At 42.6% G+C, this 27,683-nt stretch overlaps 1 protein-coding gene across 1 annotated transcript in view; it reads left to right on the forward strand.

The window, feature by feature from the left end:
• Positions 1-27,683, forward strand: part of ANOS1 (anosmin 1) — a 191,359-nt gene that overhangs the window by 100,930 nt on the left and 62,746 nt on the right. Inside the window, exon 3 of the mRNA XM_060087089.1 lies at positions 13,998-14,060. Within this exon, the coding sequence (XP_059943072.1) occupies positions 13,998-14,060 (63 nt within the window). The remainder of the gene's footprint in view (positions 1-13,997; positions 14,061-27,683) is intronic.

Here is a 27,683-nt window from a genome sequence, read left to right on the forward strand (position 1 = left end):
AGATGCCATCAAAGACGCTTGCCTTTCTAAACTTCTGTGTTTCCATGTTGTAACCCCTGCACAACTTCTGGGACCTAGATCTATTGATTATTTCCCATTTCTCCTACATCTTCAGTCAGACCCCCTCCACCTGATCCTTTTTTTCTGCCTACCAGTATGTTCCAGTCCCTTCTTTTTCAGTCTCCCCGGGCACAAATACAGAAGAGGGGGCAAGAGAGATCACACAGAAACATTTTGCTGAACTGTGAGATCGCCTCAGTGTTGCCATTCTAGCTCTCATATATCCCGGCCCCCCAAATTCTCGACCTGCCAACTTCATATTTTCTCTGCTTCCTTTTGACATGTATCATCTTGGACTTTTGCTTAAAAGTGAACATGCCTTGTTTACCTTTCTAGACTGTGAAGAACTTGAAGGCAGGTGTGTGTGTGTGTGTGTGTGTGTGTGTAATTCATACATTTAACAGACCCATCACTTAGCATGACGCCGTGGTGATGGCAGTCAGCACATGTTTATGAAAGAAATGAATGAATGATGTAGAAAGAAAGAGAAAAGAAACCTGTACATGCTTGTCATTAGCTTTACCCTTTCTCCAGAACTGTGTGTCCATAATTCCAGTAGCTCGGTGGGCATCCTTCCCTGTATATCCACTTGACAGCTCAAACTCATCAGGTTAAACGTTTAATTCCACCTCTTGCCCCATGTTTGTTTCACCTGCACCCTCCGTCATATTGACACAGTCAGCTCCTTTCCGATTGAGGTTAGAAAGTTGGGTGCCTTTCCCATTCTCACTTCTCCCACGTTGCCTTTCATAGGTTGATTTTTCTTTTCCTTTCACCCAAGGTCCTCTTCCATCCAAATGGCGTATTGGCACTAGAAGTGCTGGAGAGAAGGTTTGGAAGAAATTGTAAAAACTTTTGCTCTGGTTTCATTTGCTGCATATTTTGCCTCCGTAATCCATCTCCTGTTCTAACACTCAAGTCATTTTAAGCACAGATGGGGGCAAGCAACTCCTTTCTAAGACTGTCAGTGGCCCTCATTGAATTCCAAGGGCCATCTTCCTAGCCTTGGGTTTTATTGCGTCTTCTTTTTTAGCTCTCACACTCCACATATTTACGACATTGTCCAGGCCCCAAATCTATTTACAATTGATCAGGTCCTCCTCAACCTTCTAAGCTAATTCATGAGCCCTCAGTTCTGTGAAATCCTCTCCAGTTATCCCATATGGAACAACATACCACTTCTTTGGTTTCTTAGGGGACTTTATTCTTCTGTCACTTATTGTATACTTTGTTGCTGTAGACTGATTTATTTGCATGCTTTTCTCCCATGGAGATTATAGACTACCTCAAGGCGGAACAAATTTCGACCAGATTTCCCCCACCTTGGTGAGTCAATGAGCACTTAACACATAGGAAATATGAATCCACATTCATTGATTTAGCAGAAGTTAATTTGATCAGGTTGAAAAGTATGGAATGCTGGCTGCTTTGTTTTAACGTGGGTTCTGTCTATTTAGCATAATGTAATTATGGGTTCTGTTTCCTTGAGGATTGGGCATGTGTGAAAATTTGAATTTTATAGGAAACTTTTTTGCCTCAGAATATTTTGTGATTGCCATTTAGGTAATATAATTTCCTTTTCTGTACTTTTGCGTGGAAGTTTTGGGTTAAGTGTAAGGTATGGAACTTTGTGCTAAACTGTCCAGATGGTAGTTCACCAGAGCAATATCAATAATTTTCTTCTTTGTCAGTACTTTGGCTCAGAGGAGTGAGATCTCTTTGTCTGTGGTGTACATAAATACCTTGGAATTTGTAGCACCTAGGGCATTCTGGAACTGAATCCTCCTTGGGATCATAATAATTTAGTAATCTCATAGATTTGCAGACTGCTCTTCAGTTTCCAAATCCCTGTCGCATATCTCATCTCTTTAAGCTCTTGTAGCATGTGGCGTAAATGGGGCAGTGCTTTATAATGGAAATAACATTCCTTGCAGTGTGCCAAAGCATGGCTCCAAATTCCAATTCCCATAGCCTCACCCACAGTCACTTGCTTTGTTTCCTCAACCTCTCTAAACTGCAATTTCCTCTCTCTAAAATGTGAGAATAATAGCACCTAATTTTACACACTTCCGTAGTTTTGTTGCTCCACTGAACAAATCATTTTAAACATGCTCCACAAATCTGTAAAGATTCTCTCACATTCAGTAATAGTTTAACAAGTTAATATGGAGGATTGTGTTCTCATATTTGAATTATCAAGCTGAGGTTAAATAGATAACGTGATTTTCTCAGTTGTAGGTCAGACACATGGCCAAGTTAGGGCTCAAACCAAGGCTTTCCATTCCGTGGTGCACATGGCTTGTTTTTTATAATCTGTTCTCTTGTTTGCATGCTCAGTCCCATATGCCTTGTGAGGGATTATAAAAGGGTTAGCAGACATATTCCCTCCTCAAGAGGATCTGGAGGTAGTGTAACTTTAATACAAGTCACAGGCTCCACAAATCATTCAAAAATGTGAGAATTCTTGGGGGGAACTCTAAATGCTACATGGCTGCAGAGAGGGCAGATAGATCAGTGTGCGCCGTGTGGACAGCAGTGGCCAAACGTAGATGGTTTGAAGCAGCTACTGATCTGAGTGGAGAAGGCAGGATAGCTTGTCTGTCAGGAAGACATATCGTAACGGAGTGGAATTAGAAAGGATCTTGTTTTGGGGGAACAGAAAAGCAACCAGCTTCACTGGAAGCAATTCACAGGAGGTTGAAGGAGTTGGTTGGACAGGATTTGCTGGTTGACCAGACGTTTTGAATGTAAAACCATGTACTTCAGGTCAAATTCGATAATTCTTGACTAATTGTATCAGTGACCTCACATCTTCAAAACCGTGTTTTAGAAGGATGAACGTGCCCAAAATGTGTAGAATTGTTCCATGATTGCAGGTCATGGTGCTGAGTAGCATTTACTCCTCCATCCTGGGGAAGTTGATTCTCAGGACCAGCTCTGTTACTGTGGGTCCTTTGCATGTTGTTCAAAAATTCTCAACCTTGGCACTGTTAACATCTGGAGTCAGATAATTTTTTTTACCATGTGAGTGCTGTCTGGGCCCTGGAGGATGTTTAAGCAGCATCCCTAGCCTCACCCCCAAGAAGCCAGTACCTCTCCCCTTAATCATAACAAAATGATTTCACAGATTGCCAAAATCACTCCCATTTCAGAACCACTTACTTAGAGCAATTTAAAAAATTTACCTACTATTTTTTTTTTTTTAAGCCACGCCACGCAGCTTACAGGATCAAGCCTGGGTTCCCTGCAGTGGAGGCATGGAGTCCTAACCACTGGACCACCAGGGGATTCCCTCTAGTATATTATGATATAAATTAATTACAGTAAAAAAGACCTATACAGTGTTGTACAATATATTTAAAAATTGGAAGGGTTTATATAAATTCTGCATCATTGGCTTCTCTGTAAAGTTTGAGTGTCAGGCAATTCTGGAAAACAACCAGAAGGCAGTAAAGAGCAGCTGTTTCCTGGATATGGGCTGACCTCTCCAGTTTCCCATTCTTTTTGTCACCCCAGTTATCCAGAATTTACCCCCTTCACTCTTCCTCATTATTTGCTTCGTCTCTAGAAGTACTTGGGTATCCCAGTCCTAGGTACTAGTTCTAAAAACATTTCAATTTATCAATAAATTTATTCAGCAGGTGTTTATTGAGCTGCAACTAAATGATAAGAATATTATAGTAAATGTAGTAAATGTCACAAAGTCTCATTGCTCACTACGCCACGAGTGGAATATTGTATGAACATGTTTTATATTATGGTACATTTTATTTTTTATTTATGTATTTTAAACACAACATATCTCTCACTTTATTTCTTTTTCTTTTTTTTTTTTTTTTTTTTTTTGTGGTACGCGGGCCTGTCACTGTTGTGGCCTCTCCCGTTGCGGAGCACAGGCTCCGGACGTGCAGGCGCAGCGGCCATGGCTCACGGGCCTAGCCGCTCCGCAGCATGTGGGATCTTCCTGGACCGGGGCATGAACCCGTGTCCCCTGCATCGGCAGGCGGACTCTCAACCACTGCGCCACCAGGGAAGCCCTATTTATTTCTTTTTTAACTTCACTTAAAAGTATTTTGGGTTTTCAGCATATAGGTCTTGACATTTTTTAATCAGATTTATCCCTAATTTTTTTGAATTTATTTAATTTATTTTTCTTATACAGCAGACTCTTATTCGTTATCTGTTTTATATGTATTAGTGTATACATGCCAATCCCAATCTCCCAGTGCAACCCACCACCACCACCAACCCCCACCGCTTTCCCCGCTTGGTGTCCATACATTTGTTCTCTACATCTTTGTCTCTATTTCTGCCTTGCAAACCAGTTCATCTGTACCATTTCTCTGGATTCCACATATATACATTAATATACGATATTTGTTTTTCTCTTTCTGACTTACTTCACTCTGTATGACAGTCTCTAGGTCCATCCACGTCTCTACAAATGACCCAATTTCATTCCTTTTTATGGCTGAGTAATATTCCATTGTATATATGTACCACATTGTCTTTATCCATTTGTCTGTCGATGGGCATTTAGGTTGCTTCCATGACCTGGCTATTGTAAATAGTACTGCAGTGAACATTGGGGCGCATGTGTCTTTTTGAATTATGGTTTTCTCTGGGTATATGCCCAGTAGTGGGATTGCTGGGTCATATGGTAATTCTATTTTTAGTTTTTTAAGGAACCTCCATACTGTTCTCCATAGTGGCTGTATCAATTTACATTCCCACCAACAGTGCAAGAGGGTTCCCTTTTCTCCACACCCCCTCCAGCATTTGTTGTTTGTAGCTTTTCTGATGATGCCCATTCTAACCAGTGTGAGATGATACCTCATTGTAGTTTTGATTTGTGTTTCTCTAATAATTAGTGATGGTGAGAAGCTTTTCATGTGCTTCTTGGCCATCTGTATGTCTTCTTTGGAGAAATATCTGTTTAGGTCTTCTGCCCATTTTTTGATTGGGTTGTTTTTTTAATACTGAGCTGCATGAGCTGTTTATATATATTTTGTAGATTAATCCTTTTTCTGTTGATTTGTTTGCAAATATTTTCTCCCATCCTGAGGGTTGTCTTTTCGTCTTGTTTATAGTTTCCTTTGCTGTGCAAAAGCTTTGACGTTTCATTAGGTCCCACTGTTTATTTTGGTTTTATTTCCATTACTTTAGGAGGTGGGTCAAAAAAGATCTTGCTGTGATTTATGTCAAAGAGTGTTCTTCCTATGTTTTCCTCTAAGAGTTTTATAGTGTCCGGTCTAACATTTAGGTCTTTAATCCATTGTGAATTTATTTTTGTGTATGGTGTTAGGAAGTGTTCTAATTTCATTCTTTTACATATAGCTATCCAGTTTTCCCAGCACTGCTTATTGAAGAGGCTGTCTTTTCTCCATTGTATATCCTTGCCTCCTTTGTCATAGATTAGGTGACCATACGTGCATGGGTTTATCTCTGGGCTTTCTATCCTGTTCCATTGATCTATATTTCTGTTTTTGTGCCAGTACCATACTCTCTTGATTACTGTAGCTTTATAGTATATTCTGAAGTCAGGGAGTCTGATTCCTCCAGCTCCATTATTTTCCCTCAAGATTGCTTTGGCTATTCTGGGTCTTTTGTGTCTCCATACAAATTTTAAGATTTTTTTGTTCTAGTTCTATAAAAAAATGCCATTGGTAATTTCATAGGGATTGCCCTGAATCTCTAGATTGCTTTGGGTAGTATCTTCATTTTCACAATATTGATTCTTCCAATCTGAAAACATGGTATATCTCTCCATCTGTTTGTGTCATCTTTGATTTCTTTCATCAGTGTCTTAAAGTTTTTTGAGTACAGGTCTTTTACCTCCTTAGGTAGGTTTATTCCTAGCTTTTTTATTCTTTTTGTTGCAATGGTGAATGGGATTGTTTCCTTAATTTCTCTTTCTGATTTTTTGTTGTTACTGTACAGGAATGCAAGAGATTACTGTGCATTAATTTTGTATCCTGCAACTTTACCAAATTCATTTATTAGCTCTAGTAGTTTTCTGGTGGCATCTTTAGGATTCTCTATGTATAGTACCATGTCATCTGCAAACAGTGGCAGTTTTACTTCTTCTTTTCCAATTTGTATTCCTTTTATTTCTTTTTCTTCTGTGATTGCTGTGGCTAGGCCTTCCAAAACTGTTGAATAAGAGTGGTGAGAGTGGACATCCTTGTCTTGTTCCTGATCTTAGAGGAAATGCTTTCAGTTTTTCACCATTGAGAATGATGTTTACTGTGGGTTTGTCATATATGGCCTTTATTATGTTGAGGTAGGTTCCCTCTATGCCCACTTTCTGGAGACGTTTTATCATAAATGGGTGTTGAGTTTTGTCCAAAGCTTTTTCTGCATCTATTGAGATGATCATATGGTTTTTATTCTTCAGTTTGTTAATATGGTGTATCACACTGATTTGAGGATATTGAAAAATCCTTGTATCCCTGGGATAAATCCCAATTGATCATGGTGTATGATCCTTTTAACCTGTTGCTGGATTCTGTTTGTTAGTATTTTGTTGAGGATTTTTGCATCTATATTCATCAGTGATATGAGTCTCTAATTTTCTTTTTTTGTAGTTTCTTTGTCTGGTTTTGGTATCAGGGTGATGGTGGTCTCATAGAATGAGTTTGGGAGTGTTCCTTCCTCTGCAAATTTTTGGAAGAGTTTGAGAAGTGTTAGGTCTTCTCTAAATGTTTGATAGAATTCACCTGTGAAGCCATCTTGTCCTGGACTTTTGTTTGTTGGAAGATTTTTATTTTTTTATTTTTTATTTTTTTTCTTTTTGCGGTATGTGGGCCTCTCACTGTTGTGGCCTCTCCCGTTGCGGAGCACAGGCTCCGGATGCGCAGGCCCAGCGGCCATGGCTCACGGGCCCAGCCGCTCCGCGGCATATGGGATCCTCCCAGACCGGGGCACGAACCCGTATCCTCTGCATCGGCAGGCGGACTCTTAACCACTGCGCCACCAGGGAGGCCCTGTTGGAAGATTTTTAAATCACAGTTTCAATTTCATTACTTGTGATTTGTCTGTTCATGTTTTCTCTTTCTTCCTGGTACAGTCTTGGAAGGTTATACCTTTCTAAGAATTTGTCCATTTCTTCCAGGTTGTCCATTTTATTGGCAGAGTTGCTTTTGTTAGTCTCTTGTGATGCTTTGTATTTCTGCGGTGTCTGTTGTAACTTCTCCTTTTTCATTTCTAATTTTATTTGAGTCCTCTCCCTCTTTGATGAGTCTGGCTAAAGGTTTATCAATTTTGTTTATCTTCTCAAAGAACCAGCTTTTAGTTTTATTGACCTTTGCTATTGTTTTCTTTGTTTCTATTTCATTTACTTCTGCTCTGATCTTTATGATTCCTTTCCTTCTATTAACTTTGGGTTTTGTTTGTTCTTCTTCCTCTAGCTCCCTTAGGGGTAAAGTTAGATTGTTTATTTGAGATTTTTGTTGTTTTATGAGGTAGGATTGTATTGCTATGAACTTCCCTCTTAGAATTGCTTTTGCTGCATCCCATAGGTTTTGGGTCGTTGTGTTTTCATTGTCATTTGTCTAGGTATTTTTGATTTCCTCTTTGATTTCTTCATTGATCTCTTGGTTATTTAGTAATGTATTGTTTAGCCTCCATGTGTTTGTGTTTTTTACATTTTTTTCCCATGTAATTTATTTCTAATCTCACAGCATTGTGGTCGGAAAAAATGCTTGGTACAATTTCAGTTTTCTTAAATTTACCAAGGCTTGATTAGTGACCAAAGATGTGATCTTTCCTGGAGAATGTTCTGTGTTCACTTGACACAAAAATGTAATCTGCTGGTTTTGGACGGAATGTCCTATAAATATCCATTAAATCTATCTTGTCTACTGCATCATTTAAAGCTTGTGTTTCCTTATTAATTTTCTGTCTGGATGATCTGTCCATTTAACAATGAGGTGTTAAAGTCCCCCACTATTATTGTGTTACTGTCAGTTTCCTCTTTTTTTTTTTTTTTTTTTTTTTTGCGGTAGGCGTGCCTCTCACTGTTTTGGCCTCTCCCATTGTGGAGCACAGGCTCCAGACGCACAGGCTCAGCGGCCATGGCTCATGGGCCCAGCCACTCCGCAGCATGTGGGATCCTCCCAGACCAGGGCACGAACCCGTGTCCCCTGCATCGGCAGGTGGACTCTCAACCACCGCACCACCAGGGAAGCCCAGTTTCCTCTTTTATAGCTGTAAGCATTTGCCTTATGTATTAAGGTGCAGCTATGTTGGGTGCATATATATTTATAATTGTTATATCTTCTTCTTGGATTGATCCCTTGATCATTATGTAGTATCCTTTCTTGTCTCTTGTAACATTCTTTATTTTAAAGTTTATTTTATTTGATGTGAGTATTGCTATCCAGGTTTCTTTTGATATTCATTTCCATGGAATATCTTTTTCCATCCCCTCACTTTCAGTCTGTATGTGTCCCTAGGTCTGAAGTGGGTCTCTTGTAGACAGCATATATATGGGTCTTGTGTTTGTATCCATTCAGTGAGCCTGTGTCTTTTGGTTGGAGCATTTAAAACATTCACATTTAAGGTAATTATCGATATGTATCTTCCTATTACCATTTTGTTAATTGTTTTGGGTTTGTTTTTTAGGTCCTTTTCTTCTCTTGTGTTTCCTACTTAGAGGAGTTTCTTTAGCATTTGTTGTAGAGCTGGTTTGGTGGTGCTGAATTCTCTTAGCTTTTGCTTGTCTGTAGAGTTCTTGATTTCTCTGTTGAATCTGAATGAGATCCTTGCCTGGTAGAGTAATCTTGGTTGTAGGTTCTTCCCTTCCATCACTTTAAATATATCATGTCAGTCTCTTCTGGATTGTAGAGTTTCTGCTGAGAAATCAGCTGTTAACCTTATGGGAGTTCCCTTGTATGTTATTTGTTGTTTTTCCCTTGTTGCTTTTAATAATTTTTCTTTGTCTTTAATTTTTGTCAATTTGATTACTATGTGTCTCGGCATGTTTCTCCTTGGGTTTATCCTGCCTGGGACTCTCTGCACTTCCTGGACTTGGGTGGCTATTTCATTTCCCATGTTAAGGAAGTTTTTGACTATAATCTCTTCAAGTATTTTCTCGGGTCCTTTCTCTCTCTCTTCTCCTTCTGGGACCCCTATAATGTGAATGTTGGTGCATTTAATGTTGTCCCAGAGGTCTCTTAGGCTGTCTTCATTTCTTTCCATTCTTTTTTCTTTATTCTGTTCTGCAGCAGTGAATTCCACCATCCTGTCTTCCAGGTCACTTATCCGTTCTTCTGCCTCAGTTATTCTGCTAATGATTCCTTCTAGTGTGTTTTTCATTTCAGTTATTGTATTGTTCATCTCTGTTTGTTTGTGCTTTAATTCTTCTAGGTGTTTGTTCTTTAATTCTTCTAGGTCTTTGTGAAACATTTCTTGCATAGTCTCGATCTTTGCCTCCATTCTTTTTCCGAGGTCCTGGATCATCTTCACTGTCATTATTCTGAATTCTTTTTCTGGAAGCTTGCCTATCTCCACTTCATTTAGTTGTTTTTCTGGGGATTTTATCTTGTTCCTTCATCTGGTACATAGCCCTCTGCCTTTTCATCTTGTCTGTCTTTCTGTGAATGTGGTTTTCGTTCCACAGGCTGTAGGACTGTAGTTCTTCTTGCTTCTGCTCTCTGTCCTCTGGTGGATGAGGCTATCTAAGAGGCTTGTGCAAGTTTCCTGATGGGAGGGACTAGTGGTGGGTAGAGCTGGCTGTTGCTCTGCTGGGCAGAGCTCAGTAAAACTTTAACCTGCTTGACTGCTGATGGGCGGGGCTGGGTTCCCACCCTGTTGGTTGTTTGGCCTGAGGGGACTCAACACTGGAGCCTACCTGGACTCTTTGGTGGGGCTAATGGGGGTCTCTAGGAGGGCTCACGCCAAGGAGTACTTCCCAGAACTTCTGCTGCCAGTGTCCTTGTCCTCACGGTGAGACACAGCCACCCCTTGCCTCTGCAACAGACACTCCAACACTAGCAGGTAGGTCTGGTTCAGTCTCCTATGGGGTCACTGCTCCTTCCCCTGGGTCCCGATGTGCACACTACTTTGTGTGTGACCTCCAAGAGTGTGTTTGTTTCCCCCAGACCTTTCAAAGTCCTGCAATCAAATCCCAGTAGCCTTCAAAGTCTGACTCTGGGAATTCTTCTTCCCATTTCCTGACCCCCAGGTTGGGAAGCCTGACATGTAGCTTAGAACTTCACTCCGGTGGTGGACTTCTGTGGTATAATTGTTCTCCAGTTTGTGAGTCACCCACCCAAGGGTTACGGGATTTGATTTTATCGTGATTGCGCCCCTCCTACTGTTTCACTGCAGCTTCTCCTTTGTCTTTGGACGTGGGGTATCTTTTTTGGTGAGTTCCAGTGTCTTCCTCTCAATGATTATTCAGCAGTTAGTTGTGATTCTGGTGCTCTTGCAAGAGGGAGGGAGCCCCCTCTTGCAAGCCCCCTCGTCCTTTTATACTCCACCATCTTGAACCAATCTCTATTACTGTACATTCAAAAAACATAAATTTAATATACAGTTATCATCTGAGCAAGTGATATTGTAAATGTATCTTTCTAGATTAAGTAAAAAAAAAAAATTGATAGCTACCTTCCAAATGATGATCAATGTGATTAGCTTGCTCAACCTTTTTTTTTTTTTAAGTTTCTCTGAAATGTGAAGTTTTTCTTCACTGGGCTTGAAGCAGTAGCCTAGGAGGAAATGATTTCAAACAGTTGATCAGCCTAAACCTTGAAAGCCTTAACCACTTGCTAAAATACTAACTTTGATTACTGTTTTTGTGTGTTTGTTTGTTTTTGTAGTTGGACGCAGGACGTGATCATGGCCCTTAGAGTTGCAGTTGTTTGCTTGTAGTATTGGGTCTCTACTGCTCCCTTCACACATGGAAGAGAGTTTTGCGACTACCTTTTTTTGGCAGTACTTTTTTATTATTATTACTTGGAGAAATAGAAAGTGTTTTCTCCTTGTTCAAAGTGTGTGAGAAATGGCTGTCATGTTTTTCCTCTTTGGCTTTTGTTGAAACCATTTTACCTGGCCAGTAGCACCATAACGAAATAGAGCTTTGGAAAATTTATCCTGCAAAGATTTACTCAGATGTTTACATCTAGGCTGTTCTTGTCAGGTAGTTTTCACAGAGGATTACTAAAAGAAAATGTTGGCTGTCTTTAGTACCATTTTGAGATGTGTCTTTAGGTGCTACTGGTTAGTGGTGACTGGAAATGAGGCAAGCATGCGGTTAAAATAGAACTTTAAATGAATCGCCTATACCAATGCTAGACTTGACAGATGGAGATTCTGGATTAACAAGAAGACAAGTGCATTATGTATTGCTGTTGTTAGCATTTCAGAAATATGCCCACTTTTGTAAATGATATCTAGTTTTTATAAGGCATTTATTCCACAAGTTGTCAGGAATACGGTTATTTGGAATCGTGGACATCACAAAGGACTGACTTTTTTAATGCACTCATGCATGTCTCTAGTTGTGAAAATGCAACTGTATACATGTAATATCTTGTTTTCATAATTTACATTTTCAGCAGCGACAGAAAGCAAGAATCACATAATTATTCTGAGACATTTTTAGCCACATTTCACTGAACAGTTTTTATATGGAATAAATGCTTGTTGGATGTTTCCCAAGTGAAATGACAGATACTTAACTTATAAGTAGCTGAGCCTCTGTCCGTGAAAAATCCCCAGGTCTTGTGGTGCAGTCCTGCTCCGTTGTAGGCCACTTCTTCAAATGAAAAAATTGCAAGGTATTTTAAAGAGTGCCATTTATTCATTTCAAGTAGTCTTGAGAAGGAGTTAGGTCTAAGCATATTTATTAAATGACCAGTAAAGTTTTTTGGCTAGGAGCCAGTGTCTTGCAACAAATAAGGATAGCTCTGTGGTAAGGCATTGGATGTACCTTTAGGAAACAAAATTCACTGTTTAGGGAGCTCATGAAGTATGTAAGGTAGACAAGTTTTAAACTATTTCATTGCTATTAGAAAAATGGTATTCTTTTAAAATTGTTATATTGGTGAAAAATTGTGCATTTGTTTTAGAACATGCTTGGAAGAGCTGAACACTAATAGACTTGGGACAAGCTTATATAGGTCTTGGAAAAGCATCACTGACGAGCTCAAGTTTTTTTAATTAAAATAACTAAAAATGAATTGTTCATATGCAACATTAAATGATATAAAATCTAGAATATTCTCACAAGCAGTAGACTGATTCTTAAATGATATTTACATGAACCAAGAAAGAGCCATTACAGACTCTGTTTCCATCAAATTCTACAGCAGTTCTTTTTTCCCCCCAGCTTTATTGAGATATAAGTGACATATATAACGTTGTGTAAGTTTAAAGTGTACAGTGTGATGATTTGATACACGTATATATTGGGAAATGTCTACCACAATAAGGCAGTTCTTTTTAAAGTTTAGTGTAAGCACCAAGATTTTCAGGAGAACTTGCTGAAAGAGATTCTCAGCTCCCAACCCCAGAGACCTGACACTGTATACCTAGTGCCTTTCCCATGAACTCCAAGGTGATGCTCATATTCTTGGTCATTTATCGCACTTTGAGGGCAGTGCTGTGACAGACTGACAGCTGATACAGTCAGTAGTTTGTTGTTTTCGTATATGCATTTTTGATTGAAAAAAGTAGCAATGGATATTTGCAAAGTCAATTTCACCATAGAGTCTTCCAGTTCATCTTTAAACTGTACCTTTATTTTAAAACAGGGAGGTTACTAGAAAGTCAAGTGAAACTATAGTACAGGTGTATGTTCTGAATTCTACATTATATATGTCTGAAATTTAACTGAGAATTTTGATATCAACTGGAAAATTTATCAATAATGAAAGTCAGATACGTAGAATTACCATGAGCTTATGGGAACCAGGGTATGCCAATATTTAGATAACTGTCATTTAACTCTACGAGATGATTAATTTGTACTAATTAAAATTTGCATTAAAATATAATTTTGAGAATCACATATCCATTCATATGAATGTAAGATTTTAATTTCAATCATGAGGCCTGGCTGTTATCTCTTATTTATTACAATATATTATATAGATACTATATATAGTACTATATTTTAAGTGTTATAATTATACATTATATATAGTAGTATGTATACAAAACCTACATTTACACGTATATATACTTTGTTCATTCAATAATATATTGTTTATTATTACAATTGTTACTGAACAGTGGATCCTGGCTGTTATCTTTGATTTATTAAATCATATGTGTAAATTATATATATGTATTCAAACTTTATTCTGAAGCTCTTATGGCAGAGTCTCATATTCAGGTTTATTCCATATACTTTAATAGAGTAATTAAACTGGATAAATGTGAATGCTGCTGGATTCACTGAGATAAACACATAAGTTAACAATAATGGGTGTGATATATATAAACATATATATATATACATATACATATATTTAATGTAATACTTCAGTCACTTAGAGAAGAATATTCAAAATATAGCCCTATATTGTCAATTTAAAAGCAAGTTATTGTTAAGGTTGATGAGAAAAAAATTCATCTATAACAACAACCTTTAGAAAATATTTTTTACTGAATAAAAATAAATATCCAAACTGCTGTGCCTGACAGTGAATATAACTGCTTCTCCTACATGTCGCCTCCAGACTGTGCAGCTTTCCTTTTTCGACTGTGTGGAAACGTATGTCTTGCTGTCCCTGGTCGGTCATGATGCCCTTGCTCGGGTTCCTATGATACACACAGTTAAGATGAGCTGCTGATTAACTGGATTTCCTAAAGTCACTAGGAAAAGTAGGCCCTGAAAAGTCAGGAGTGTGCACAGGTGGGTTCTTTCCTTGTGGGCTTTGTTTCTTTCCCATGTTTACTGACTGGTTTTCACTGTTCATCTCTCCTAGTGCCTGGAGCCCTGCAAGGTGTCCTGGGACCTGCGGAAGCAGCCGTGCCAGAGCTTCTGTGAGGTAAGAGGCCCGGGGCGTACACAGCCACAGACACTCAGGACACACTTACAGGCTGACCACGTGCCAGTGGGTCCTTGCCATGGGAGGGCATCATGTTCTTCTGTGGCTGGGGAAGTGCACTTTTCCTTCAGGTGTGTGTGTGTGCATGTGTGTGTAAATTCACATTAAAAAAATTCTCGAGACTTCTTAAAACCTAGCCACCCACTGCTTCCATTATTAATCAGACAGTAAAACTTTTTTTTTTATCACCATTGAAGAGGGTACAAGCTGTTGCCATCCTCCCACCTCACATCATGGCTCTTCTGTGGGTGCTTCTCGGCATGATGATTCTCATGCCTTTTGGAGGAAGCCAGCATTTTATTAGTGGTGGGGCTTCTCAGAGATTTTCACCTGACTGTTCACCCTCTGGGCTGCCCATACTCTGGGCTGAGGCTTGCCCACGTTTTCCCGTATGGAAGGCACCTTACTTTCCCTGTGCTCTCAGGTAGATGATAGAGCGTTGCTGTCCCAGACAACCACTGTCTAAAATCATCAGTTGTGCTGACGAGGGGGAGGGCTGCTTTGCTGCACTGTGTCTTCCAGGGCAAACCAGGGACCCAGGGACCTGCTGTGAAGCAGCCAGGCTGATGGTACGGTGGCTGCTCAGAGTAAGAGCAGTCGGAAAGCCCACAAGGGCCATGAGCACAAGAGTTGGAAGAGTCCACTCTGGGGACCAAAGAAACACCGTGGAGGGTGGTGGTGAGGGAACGCCAGAAGACATGCCCGTGCGGCATCAGAGGGAAACGACGCTGCAGGGCTTCTTTGAGTGGAATTGGGGGCTGATAGGGCGCTTCCGAACTTCTCCAAACAGACACGGTGGTCCCACCACCGTGCGGGAGCTGCCAAGGTGGTCCTGTTGCCTGCGTTTCACCTTGGAGGGCACACAGATTCTGTTCTGCAAACATGCCTGTGGACCTGGGGTCATAACAGTGCCATCAGTTTTTTTGTTTGTTTGTTTTTAATTACTTTATTTATTTATTTTTGGCCGCATTGGGTCCTCATTGCTGCGCGCGGCCTTTCTCTAGTTGTGGTGAGCGGGGGCTGCTCTTCGTTGCGGTGCGTGGCTTCTCACTGCAGTGGCTTCTCTTGTTGTGGAGCACGGTCTCTAGGTGTGTGGGCTTCAGTAGTTGTGGCACGTGGGCTCAGTAGTTGTGGCTCGTGGGCTCAGTAGTTGTGGCGCACGGGCTTAGTTGCTCTGCAGCATGTGGGATCCTCCCAGACCGGGGCTCGAACCTGTGTCCCCTGCACTGGCAGGCTGATTCTTAACGACTGAGCCACCAAGGAAGCCGCGGCTCCATCAATTTTAAGGTGCGTGAAATACATCCTCAGTCCTGATACCGTCTGACTTTCCCAATAAGCATGGAGATAAGCAGGGCACACTGTAAGTCCACAGAGCTGTGTGTGGATGTGTGGAGGCCTGGGAAGCTGGAAATTATCAAGTCACGTGGCTCACCCACTGCAGGTGGCAAGACCGGCTCTCAACTGCATCTCTGACCCCTCTCCCCACGTCCATGTGCTGCTGTGGCTGGATTCCCCTTGGACGGTTACAGGGGCTCACTGCGTTACAGGGTTATTTTAGAAAAGTGTTTAGTGTTGTTTTGGAAAACTAGGATGGAAGTGTTTCTCAAATGCTAACGTAATCAGTAGGGGATCTTCCTAATCTCAGTTTTATTTTGCTCCAAAAGTTTCTACTCAGCATTTTGTGAATGGCTGGAATATGGGTGATTTGCAAAGTCTTACCTAATGACATCTGTTGCCAGAAGTACCTGGGGGCTGAGGATTTTACCATAAGTGAAGTCTTTGTAGTAGTGAACTTTAAAATGCTTCCAGTAATACATAGGACTGGCAGATATTTGAAGTTACATAGCCAACTGCTCTGCTGCTGACACACACAGCTAAGCTGATGATTCAGTGTCAAATCAAATAGAAGAGCTCTCCTATGTCTTTTTGTATCTTGTCCTTTTCTGGACGTTGGAGATGACGCAGCTCCCTCAAGGGAGCGGACATATTACACTTCAGGTTTTCCAAAGTATCTTCAGGCTTCTTTAGGGATCCAATCCAAACTTTCCCAGGAAACGTGCTCACCTGCCATTCACATGAATGTTTCTTTATATTACTTACCTCTTCCTGCATAAAAAATTACCCCCAAACTTAGTGGCTGAACACAGCACACAGTTTCTTTGGGTCAGGAGTTTGGGCACAGCTTAACTGCATTCTCTGCGCAGGGTCTGTCAAGTCTGTAATCAAGGTGTTGGCTGGGCTGCCTTCTCATCTGGGGGCTCGATTGTAGGAGAATCTGCTTCTAAGCTCATTGCAATTGTCGGCAGAATTCATTTCCTTGCAGTTGTAGGACTGCGGTCCTGTTTCCTTGATGACTCTTGGCTGGAGTGCACTCTTAGCTCCTGGAAGTTGCCTGTGGTCCCTCCCCATGTGGCCCCCCTCATTGGCAGGTCACAAAACAGCTATGTACTTCTTTAAGGCCAGAATCCTGATTTCCAGTCTGCTGAGATGGAGTTTTATATAACACAACATAATCTCAGGAGTGGCAGTGCTTCACCTTGGCCATGTTCTATTGGTTAGAAGCAGACGCACACGCACACGCGCACACACACACACACACACACACACACACGGAGGTGATTACACCAGCGCAGCTCATGACTCAGTGGGGCTCATTCTAGGCTGTGCAGGGATTCAGGTCCCTTGAGACACAGAACAGAGAAGATTGATCAGAAACGGAAACAAACAAGCAATAAACAAAACTGATGAATCTGTGCAAAGACAAGGGAGTAAGGCCATCCCTGTGTCTCCTACATTCTGTAAAGTGCACTCCTACTTTATTTTGTATTCTATCTGGTACACAAACTGTAGATATATATGCTGCTGTAGAATCTAGAGGAACAAGATGTGCCCTGCTGTTCGCTTGGTGAATACTTTATCCCTTAATATCACTGACTCTGTGTTGATAGTTTTCCCTCTGATCCCTGAGAAGGGAGATATAATTGAAACCTTTCTCCCTGAAATTCCAGATGTGATAGTGGGCTTCTGTAATTGCCGTTCTCTCTGAAGTAACCGCGAGGACTTCTGAACCACATCGGTTTATTAAAATGGGACTCGTGTGTACAAATTGTGATCTGCTGTGGCAGAAAGGTTAATTGAAACTTGAAAGGTGGGAAAAACAGAGGCCAGTTAATGTGAGGGACTTTGTGGAGAGACCTCAGCCCACTGGTCCAATGACTCAAAGCCTTAACGTTCAATTTTAGTTGCTTTGATTGTTTTTATCTCTCTCTGCGTTTTTTGGCTTCTGTTTTATTTTGCAGTAAATGTCTGACTATTATGCTTAAACAGACTGCATCCTGAAAGGACTCGTCCCTGTTTCAGTATTTTTAAGGCTAGTCATTCATTGAGACAGACCCATCCATCCCCCTGGTTATCACATTATGTACTAAGAATGCATACAAGTTCCATATTGTCAGGAACCTAAGCTTTCCCTTTGTAAGAGTTGGGACCCAGAAGGACTCCAGGTTTTATTCTTCTCCAACAGAAACAACTAGACTGTTAGATATATTTGGCCCAATGTGTATATTTGCAAGATGGTCTGAGCTTTATCTTCTAAGGCACGAGCTTGCAAACCACACCCCACAGAGCAAAACTGGTCTGCCTCTTGTTTCTGTAAGTAAAGTTTTGTCGGAACTTGGCCAAAGCAGTTTTTTTTTTAATATATCATGTATGGCTGCTTTTGTGTTACAACAGCAGAGTTGGGTAGTTGTGTTATATCGTATGGTCCACAAAGTGGGAACTTCCCAGGAAGTCTGGCCCTTTACAGAAAGCGCGTTCCAACTCCTGCTCTAAGAACCACAGTCCTAATGATGTCCCACAACCTACCTGACCATTCCGACTGTCATGATTTCTTAGTCTGTATTACCAGCACCAATTTCTAAACATAAAGTATTTATTTTCTTGGTAATTTTAGTCGTAAAGTTGTGCTATGTGGAAAAGATTTTCGGGGGCATGTTAATAATAACATACCTAGAATTCATTCATGGCCTCCTCATGTATTGATCTCTTTAACTTCTCATATGATTATCTATACAGTTCTACTTTTGCTACTTTTTCAGGCTGATGGCAGAGTTAACAATGTTATTTTTTTTAAATGACATAGTTAAGTATATTAGAACAGGAATCTTTTTTTTTTAATTTTTCACATTTATTAACTCATCATAGGGGTTCACTCCAGAGTATGTTTTCTGCTTTTGGATAACGTATGAACTCTGACAAAAGTCACCATCACCATTCATTGGGAATGTCTCCAGTATGAATCTTTGGGGGCAAATTAAGATAAACATCTTCATCTTGTCTCAAGAACCCTTTGGGATCCTGATGTAGCTTACAGGAAAAAGAGGCAATTCTGATACACAGAGTATTAGGACACTCTGTTCACCTTTCAGTGTTTGGGATAGATGACAGCGCAAGGCTATGGATGTCTCTCAAGCCTAGGTCTGACTCATAAGGGATGATTTCTCTGACTCATAGGGGATGAATTCTCCTGTGTCCTTTTATGAAACGTGTTATTTTCCACGATAGAGACATAGATAGATGGTGCTTCATCGCTTTAGTTTATTAACTAACCATTAGCCCCTTCCTCTTACTTTTATAAAACCTTAAGAAACATGATAAACTATTATAATTTTCATACTAGTCATAAAATGCATGTTTTCCCATGTTTAAATGTACTTTTCTTACAACTGATGTAATCGAATTATAAATGAACATGTCCTTTTAACTTGTTAATGGTATATAAAATAGTCACGTGTGTTCCAGCTGTTGTTGTCTTAGTTTCATTCTTTTTTTAAGAAGTAAATTTATTTATTTATTTATTTTGGGCTGTGTTGGGTCTTCGTTGCTGCGCGTGGGCTATCTCTAGTTGTGGCGAGCGGGGGCTACTCTTTGTTGCGTTGCGCGGGCTTCTCATTGCGGTGGCTTCTCTTGTTGTGGAGCACAGGCTCTAGGCGCACGGGCTTCAGTAGTTGTGGCTCACAGGCTCTAGAGCGCACCCTCAGTAGTTGTGGCGCACGGGCTTAGTTGCTCCACGGCCTGTGGAATCTTCCCGGACCAGGGCTCGAACCTGTGTCCCCTGTATTGGCAGGTGGATTCTTAACCACTGTGCCATCAGGGAAGGCCCCTGTTGTCTTACTTTTGATGACACCTGATACATCGTCGTTTATGAATGGCCTTCTTGCTGACGAAACACCTCCCATCTTTAATTCTGATGTTTTTGACTTCATAATATCCCCACCCTAGTAGGATGTCAGCTGAGATGTCAACCTTGGCTGTATGAAATGTGCACTAAGGGTCATGGAAAGGTGAGACCTCACCTGCATCATGGGTCAGTCAGTGAGGGAAGCATCCATTGTTGTTATTGAACTTGTCATTCGATCAGCCTGGATTCTCATCGATCCAGCCCTGGTCAGGATGAAATTAGGAATAAAAAAGAGGTTTTCACTCTGCCACAGATAGCATTATTGATTCATTTCTTTGTGCTTTTTTTTTTTTTTTTTTTTTTTTGCGATACGCGGGCCTCTCACTGTTGTGGCCTCTCCCGTTGTGGAGCACAGGCTCCAGACACGCAGGCTCAGCGGCCATGGCTCACGGGCCCAGCCTCTCCGCGGCATGTGGGATCTTCCCAGACCGGGGCACGAACCCGCGTCCCCTGCATCGGCAGGCAGACTCTCAACCACTGCGCCACCAGGGAAGCCCGAGAAGGAGGTTTTGATGATGCAGAATTATAGTTAGTTAAAGGTACTTCAAGGAACTGAAGGAAGAACAAGCCTCCTTACAAGGTTCTTCCACGGCAGGGTCTCTTTGGCCGTGGGATGTTCCAATGTGACTGGGAAGACACCTCGAAACTAAGGTGTCAGATGTATCACACTCCTCCGCCTGCTGTCAAAACTTGTCCTCCATCCGCTGCTCCACAACCCAGTGTTATGTCTTCAAATCTAGGGTATTAAGTAAATGCATCACTTCAAGAACTCAGGCAGAGCCATCACCTGTGTGGGAATGTCTCTACAAGAGGTAAAGGTACTGAAAGAAGCTGATGAGAGCTAAACAGGAAAAGGATGTAATCTGCCCCAGATGTTTGCATGCCAGGGGAGGGACCGGCACTTAGAATTTAATACAAGTTAGCAATCTTTTGCTTTCGTGTACCAGAACAACAGCTGACCTGATTAGAATATCCTTGTGAAGGGACGAGTGGAGATGGACCTTGGTGCTGTTTTTTGAACGTAGTCATGTCTTTTCTTTCTTGGGGGTTGGGGATATTCCAGAGCGTAATAAAATAAAGCTGGCTTTGGGTGCCACACCATGGGCGTCATGATACAGTCACCTCTAGTCTTTTGAAAAGTCAATTAGTGAATCGTTCTGAGTCCATTAAATTAAGGTCCAGTGTACAAGATGGACTCAATTTTTATTAAAAAGGTTTGCTATGTTGGAATATTTTCCCTAAGAAAGGTATATTATTATATGGCTCCTGAGTCCTCCCTTTAGGGGAGTCGTTCATATTTGGGGGGGCACCAGGATGGCTCTTGAGGTGTAGGACTGGTGGGTAAGAAGCACAGGTTCTTCTTACTTGTACAGTGTGAGTGCTTGAGCAGAAGAGAGATGTTGGTGGGTTAGCCCAGGGTGGCAGTGGTGGAGGTGGTCAGCACATATTCTGAAGGTAGAGCTGACAGGATCTGATGACAGGTTGCATGGGATGAATCGGGGGAAATGAAGCGTTGATGGTAATGGTGGGTCTTTGTCATGAACAGCTGGGTGAGGGAGCTGGCATGACCTTGAGCAGATACCGACATGTGGGGTGTGTGAGAGGCACAGGTTTTGTGGGGGAGGCGGGGAGAAAGGACGGCCAGAGGCTTGGTGTTGAGCTTGCTGTGTCTGAGATGTAAATCAGACCTCCACTCCAGATATGTCATGGGCACGTAAGATACCTGAGTCTGGCGTTGAGAGATCAGGCTGGACATAACAGATGTCATGGTTGATAGATGGTATTTAAAGTCATGAAGCTGGATGAAGTGGTAGGAGGCCAAGAACATCATGGGACATGTCCTGAATCACACCAGTGTAAGAAGGATGGGAGCCAAGGAAGAGCCAGCAGGTGGACTATGGGGGGCCGTTAAGATGGGAGAAGGTCCACGCGAGGGTGGAGTTCTAAAGGACACATGGCAACAGCTCTTCAAGAAGGAAGAGGTGGGCCTCCCTGGTGGCGCAAGTGGTTGAGAGTCCGCCTGCCGATGCAGGGGGTGCGGGTTCGTGCCCCGGTCTGGGAGGATCCCATGTGCCGCGGAGCGGCTGGGCCCGTGAGCCATGGCCGCTGGGCCTGCGCGTCCGGAGCCTGCGCGTCCGGAGCCTGTGCTCCGCAACGGGGGAGGCCACGGCAGTGGGAGGCCCGCATACCACAAAAAAAAAAAAAAAAAAAAAAAAAAGAAGGAAGAGGTGATCGGTTGCATCTGCAAGACTGTGGAGGTCTGGAGATTGCTCACTGGGTACCGTGATGCACAGGTCACGGTCGACCTTAACAAGAGCAGAGTTAGCGGGTGGCTGCAGAGAAAGCCTGACGGATGTGTTCCAGAGGAGTGGTGGGGCGAGAGGGAGAGAGGAGGGGGTATGAGAGCATTTCAGAGAGCGCGGATTGCTGTGGAAGGTTGTGGGTGAAGGGGTGAGCAGGGCGACCCCACATTACATCACGTTTGGGGTGAAGCGATCATCCCATAGTCTAAGCGGATGGGAACTGTCCTGAAGAGAGAGGGTGTTTGATGCTGGAGGAGAAGGGAGAACTGCAGAAGCACGTGACCCGAAGCGGCAGCGGCGTCCACTGCACCACGTGAGGAAGGTTTGACGTGGGAGTAAAGGACCGCGCATGCCTCCTTGTCACAGGACGAGGTAGCGAATGAGAGCGCACGGGCCAGCTTCCGGTGCGTAGGCGGGTGTGAAAGGGAATTCGTGGAAGTGTCCTTCTCAACACTTCACTTTTCTCCATGAAATGGGGTGTTGAGCTGAGAGCTATGGAGCCTGGGGTGACCAGCACGTAGCGCATTTCCCAAAAGCGCCAGCTTTTGAATAAACTTTTATTTTTTACAAATGATAAACATTTACCTTTTATATTTTTATAGTAAAGAAAAGTGTTAATGATATAGTCTGGATTGTGGTCCTTGGTCAAGGTGCAGATATGGTCCAAGTTTTCTTTTCCACTTAGTGAGGGTGGGAGTAATGGAATCGAAATGTTTCAAGGAAGGCTGAAGACTTCTATAATCGTTAGGAGATTTCCTTTACCACCATCTTATAAAGCAAGCTGTCCTTATGAGATCAAATTTCACAGTCCTGGAAAATGAGGATATCAAGAATATTGAATGACGTTTTATCGTCGTTCAGTAAATTATTTACTGGGTGGAACGTGTTCTCCACGGAATGCAGCCTTTTTTTTCTTTTCATTTTTTTAAACAGTGAGGCTCAATTTTCATTGAATTTTTATGTGTTGCTGGGGAGTATACCATGAGACTCTATTGAGGAGAATTGATGAGTTTTGAAAATTTATAAGAGGCTGAGACTGGAGGCTATTTGGAATGATTTAAAGCCCTATCCTGTCTGAAAAGAGGGACTAGCCAGGTAGCTACACAAGGCATTAGGGGAATATCATAGAAATGACAAAAGCATCTAATTTAGGTAAAAAATCAAAGGTGCATGTAAAGCACTTCAACGGTGTCTGAACATAACAGACGTTAGATAAATAGTAGCTCTTTTTATTATGAAGGCGGAGGGCCAGGTCGCCCCTTTGGAATTCTATGACGGGTCAGTAGAACACAGCCTTAAAAGGTCCCACTCGAATAGTGAACGTACAGGAGGAAATGTACAACAGATGCACACAACTCTGTCCACAAGTGGCTTGGTCAGGGGCTTTGATTTGGGGGAAACGGTTTTTGTGTTTTTACCTTGAGAAGACTTGAATACATTTATAAGCCGAGGGGAAATGACCGTCATCGGGAGTGTGAAGTGGGAGATTCGCTGGGGGAAAAGCCCAGGTTTCTGGAGTGAGAAACTAGGCTTGAATCAAGTTTCAGTGTCGAGATGGAGAGACTCAGCTTCTGCAGATGCCAGCTGCAGCTCCCCGGGTCCAGAGCAGCGCTTGCCAGACTTGGTCCTTCACACGCATCGCCTGGAGTCTTGCTAAAGGGCAGATTCTGTCTTAGCAGGCGTGGGCTCTCGGCACGAGAGTCTCCGTTTCCCCAGCAGTGCTGATGCTGCTGGGTGAAGTGTGGGCAAGTGTGTGGATGCTCCTTCTTTGATAGTGGGGTTCCCTGTAAGCTCTCACTTTGAGGTGCCTACTGATGAAGTCTTGTGGTTTCTTCTGTGGTATTCTATAGAGAGAAAATGTGCGATGGCCGAGAATGATTGAAAATAAACAGATGAAAGTGGTTTTTAAAAGTGGAAGGGCTTCCCTGCTGGTGCAGTGCTTAGGAAGATTCCCACATGCCGTGGAGCAACTAAGCCCACGAGCCACAACTACTGAGCCCACGAGCCACAACTACTGAGTCCACGTGCCTAGAGCCCGTGCTCCGCAACAAGAGAAGCCACGGCAATGAGAAGCCCACGCACTGCAATGGAGAGTACCCCCCGGCTCACCGCAACTAGAGAAAGCCGGCGCGCAGCAACAAAGACCCAACACAGCCATACATACATACATACATACATACATACATACATAAAGAAATCAACCCCTCACACTTTTATCATTCAAAACGCAGAATTATAATTGTCGGTTTGTCTCTGTCCCCAGACAAAAGGTATTTCACTGGGTACAGAATTTCCAGTTAGCAATTTTTTAAAAATTAGTTGTTTAAAAATCTTTTCTTCTGTCTTGTATATTTTCTGAAAAATCTCCAACATTCTTTTTTTTTCAACTGTTTATAAAGAATCTTTTTATTTCTCTGTCTGCTTTTAAGTGTTTCTTTCTATGTCTAGTTTTAATATGATTATGGTATACCTTGATGGGGTGACCTTTATGTGTTTTCTGTTTGGGGTCACTAAGTTTCTTCTAATTGTGGGCTTATACTTTTAATCAAATTTTAAGCATATGGGCCAATTTTTTTTCTGCCCCATCCTCTGTGTCTTGTCTTCTGGGGCCCTAAATATACATGACAGACTTTATGTGGTCTCCTGGGTCAGTCAATCTCTGATCATGTTCTTTGCTCATTTTTTCCCCCACTGTCTGCTTCATTTTGATCGTTTTTATCATTGTGTCTTCAAGTTCCCATCAAGTGATCTTTTCTTCTACAGTGTCTGAGACTTTTTAAATCCTCTCTGGCATGTTTTTGTTTCTTCATTTTTACTTCTGGAAGTTCCATGCAGGTCTTTCCTGCATCTTCTGTTCCTCTCCTCTCTGTGTCCATGTTTTCTTCTACATTCCTGGGCAAATAGAGCATATTTATAATATCCTTTTATCGATAAATGTCCTTTCCTGCTAATTACATCACCTGTGTTGTTTCTGGCTCTGTTTCTTTAGATTCTCTATTTCCCTTTTGGTTGTGTGTCATAGTTTCCTGCTTCTTTGCATGCCTGATGATTGTTTTTTTTTTAAAGAAAGTACTTTTTTAAAAATAATTAATTTTTGGCTGCATTGGGTCTTCATTGCTGTGCACGGGCTTTCTCTAGTTGCAGTGAGCGGGGGCTACTCTTCGTTGCTGTGTGCAGGCTTCTCATTGCAGTGGCTTCTCTTGTTGCGGACCGCGGGCTCTCAGCACGTGGGCTTCAGTACTTGTGGCACGCGGTTTCAGTGGTTGTGGTGCATGGGCTTAGTTGCTCCATGGCATGTGGGATCTTCCCGGACCAGGGATCGAACCCACGTCCCCTGCATTGGCAGGCGGATTCTTAACCACTGCGCCACCAAGGGTGTCCAGCATGCCCGATGATTTTTGATTGGATGTCACATTTTCGTGTTCTGAATTTTGCTGTATTTTGTAAAAAACATTCGATTGTTCTGGCATGTAGTTACTTGGGATCAGTTTGCTTTTGTAGAGACTTGCTTTTAAACTTTCTTAGGGCAGATTCAGAGCAGCCTTTAGTCTAGGACTAATTTGTCCCCATTACTATAGTGATATTTTTCTGAGGGCTGTATCCGATGCCCTGTGTATTATGTATCCTTTCTGCTCTGACGGTTAGAATGTGAGGTAGTAACCTCCCTAGAACTCCAGGACTTGCTTGCTCTAGTGCTTTCTGTCTGTTCCTTCCCCGGTCCCGTGTGCTTTCACCTCATGCATGTTCAAGAAACAGACTTGATGGACATAGAGAACAGACTTGTGGTTGCCAAGGGGGAGCGGGTTGGGAGAGGGGTAGAATGGGAGTTTGGGGTTAGCAGATGTGAGCTTTTACATGTAGGGTGGATAAACAACAGGTCCTACCGTAGAGCACAGGGAACTCTCTTCAGTGTCTTGGGATAAACCATAATGGAAAAGAAGATGAAAAACAAAAAAAAGAATGTTAAAAGAAAGCAGTATTCAGCCCCAAACTTGAGGGGTCCCTCACAGCTCTCTGGGTTTCTCTTTGCCTAGTTCCATCCTTCCTGATTTTCTGCCCACAAGACCTACTCGTTTCAGCCTCCTCAAACTTTGATCTCTTTCTCTTCGACTCAGAAAAGCTGCAGGACGACCTTTGGGTCACCCGTCCTCGCACTGTGGACTTGAACCTACCCCCAGCCGTGCAGTGTCGGCCATCTCCGGGCTCACCTCATTTGTGTGCTCTCTCAGGCCGTACAGCCCTGTGCTAGCTGTTGGCCATGGTCTGCTGTTACATATATTCTGTCCAGGTTTATGGTTGTTTCCAGAAGGTCAGTTCCCACATTCCTCAACGGGCCTACGTAGAGGGTTTTTGCCAAATAAACCAAATGAATTGAAGCCCTCCAGACTGTGCTCTGACTACTCCGGTTTTGCACAATTGATTCTTTATGGCTGAAAAAAGCACTGACATGCAAACGGTCCTCTTCACTCCTGCCTTTCTTAACTTAAGACACCTGTCACATCTCCTGAGCGCCTTCTTTGACCTTCCTGTGAGCTCGTGTCTCTCCTGTGTTTATTAACTGATATGGTTATTGACATTTTATCGCCCCTGAAAGGCAGGCAGCCTGGGAGCAGAAGCCGTGACTTCCTTCTCTCTGTCCCTGTCGTATGACACACTGCGGGACACTGTCGAGATGTTTTTTGAATACGTGCTACCAGTCGTTCTGGCTGGACGTGTACGTGTCTGTTACAGCGCTTATGACATCGTGGTTTGGTTCTTTCGATGTCTGTCTCCTACAGAGGATTCTGGACTTCTCCAGAGGGTGATGGGAACTTATCTCCCTTTCACATTTGTGCTTTTCTGGCTACTTAATCAATATATTGCTCTAATCCAGAGTCTTTGAACTCCGACACTATTGACATTTTTGGTTAAGTACTTTGCCGTGAGGCTGTCCTGTGCGCTGTAGGATCTTTAGCCGCATCCCTGGGCTGTACCCAGTCACGAGATGCCAGGAGCACTCCCCTCCCGGTTGTAAGGACCAAAAAATGTCTCCAGGCCTTGCCTTAGAATACTCTCTGTGGGGCAAAAGTCACTTCTGCTGAGAAGCCTTTTGCTAACCTATGGCATTTTTAATTTCCCTTGCACATTATAATGAGGAAATAACATTCTGTTCACATTAATTCCTAGTTCACTTGGCGATGGTACAAGCAGTCTAAAAGTGTGCTATCCATATAGTAGTGTATAAACAAAGGAAGAGAAATGTCAAGGAAGATTTCTGGGATCCTGCGATTTATAAGAAGAAATATATGCCTTTGGTCTTAGACTCCCTGCTTGGCACAGAGGTCCTCGGGAATGTCCTAAGTGGTGAGACCTCTCACCAGGTGTCTTTTGTTACTTTAATGAGGTGACCTTTGCAAAGCACCTGCTCACAGGGGGCTGGTTGCCGGTGGACCGACCCTGTAGTTAGGGGTTGGAACTTTCCTCCCACCCTCTGACTTAAGGGAAGGGGGGAAGAGCTGGACATGGACTTCAGTCCTCAGCGGCTCATGAGCTGATCAGTCATGCCTGAGTAATGAGGCCTCCATCAAACCCCCAGGGGACTGGCTTCAGAGAACTTCCTGGTTGGTGAACACGTGGAGATGTGGGAAAAGTATCTTGTGTCCTTTCCCCATACCGTGCCCTATGCACGGCTTCCACCTGGCTGTTTCCGCCTTACATCCTTTTGTAAGAAACTGGTAATACAGTAGGAAAATGTTGCTCTGATTTCTCTGAGGCACTCTAGCAAACTAATGGAACCTGAGTGGGGCTTGTTGGAACCTCCAATCTGTAGCCCTTTGGTCGGAAGCACAGGCGACAACCTGAACTTGGAACTGGCCTGTGCAGAGGCAGTGGGGGATGTTGTCCTGTAGGACTGAGCCCGTGACCTGTGGGGTCTGATGCCGTCTCCAGGAAGATAGTGTCAGAATTGAGTTGAGTTGTGTAAACACCCAGCGGGGGGGTCTGAGAATTGCTTGGTGTTTGTGCGGGGAATGCCCCCCGCCC

The sequence above is a fragment of the Mesoplodon densirostris genome, chromosome X (genome assembly GCF_025265405.1).
Source record: "Mesoplodon densirostris isolate mMesDen1 chromosome X, mMesDen1 primary haplotype, whole genome shotgun sequence".
Classification (NCBI taxonomy): Eukaryota; Metazoa; Chordata; class Mammalia; order Artiodactyla; family Ziphiidae; genus Mesoplodon; species Mesoplodon densirostris.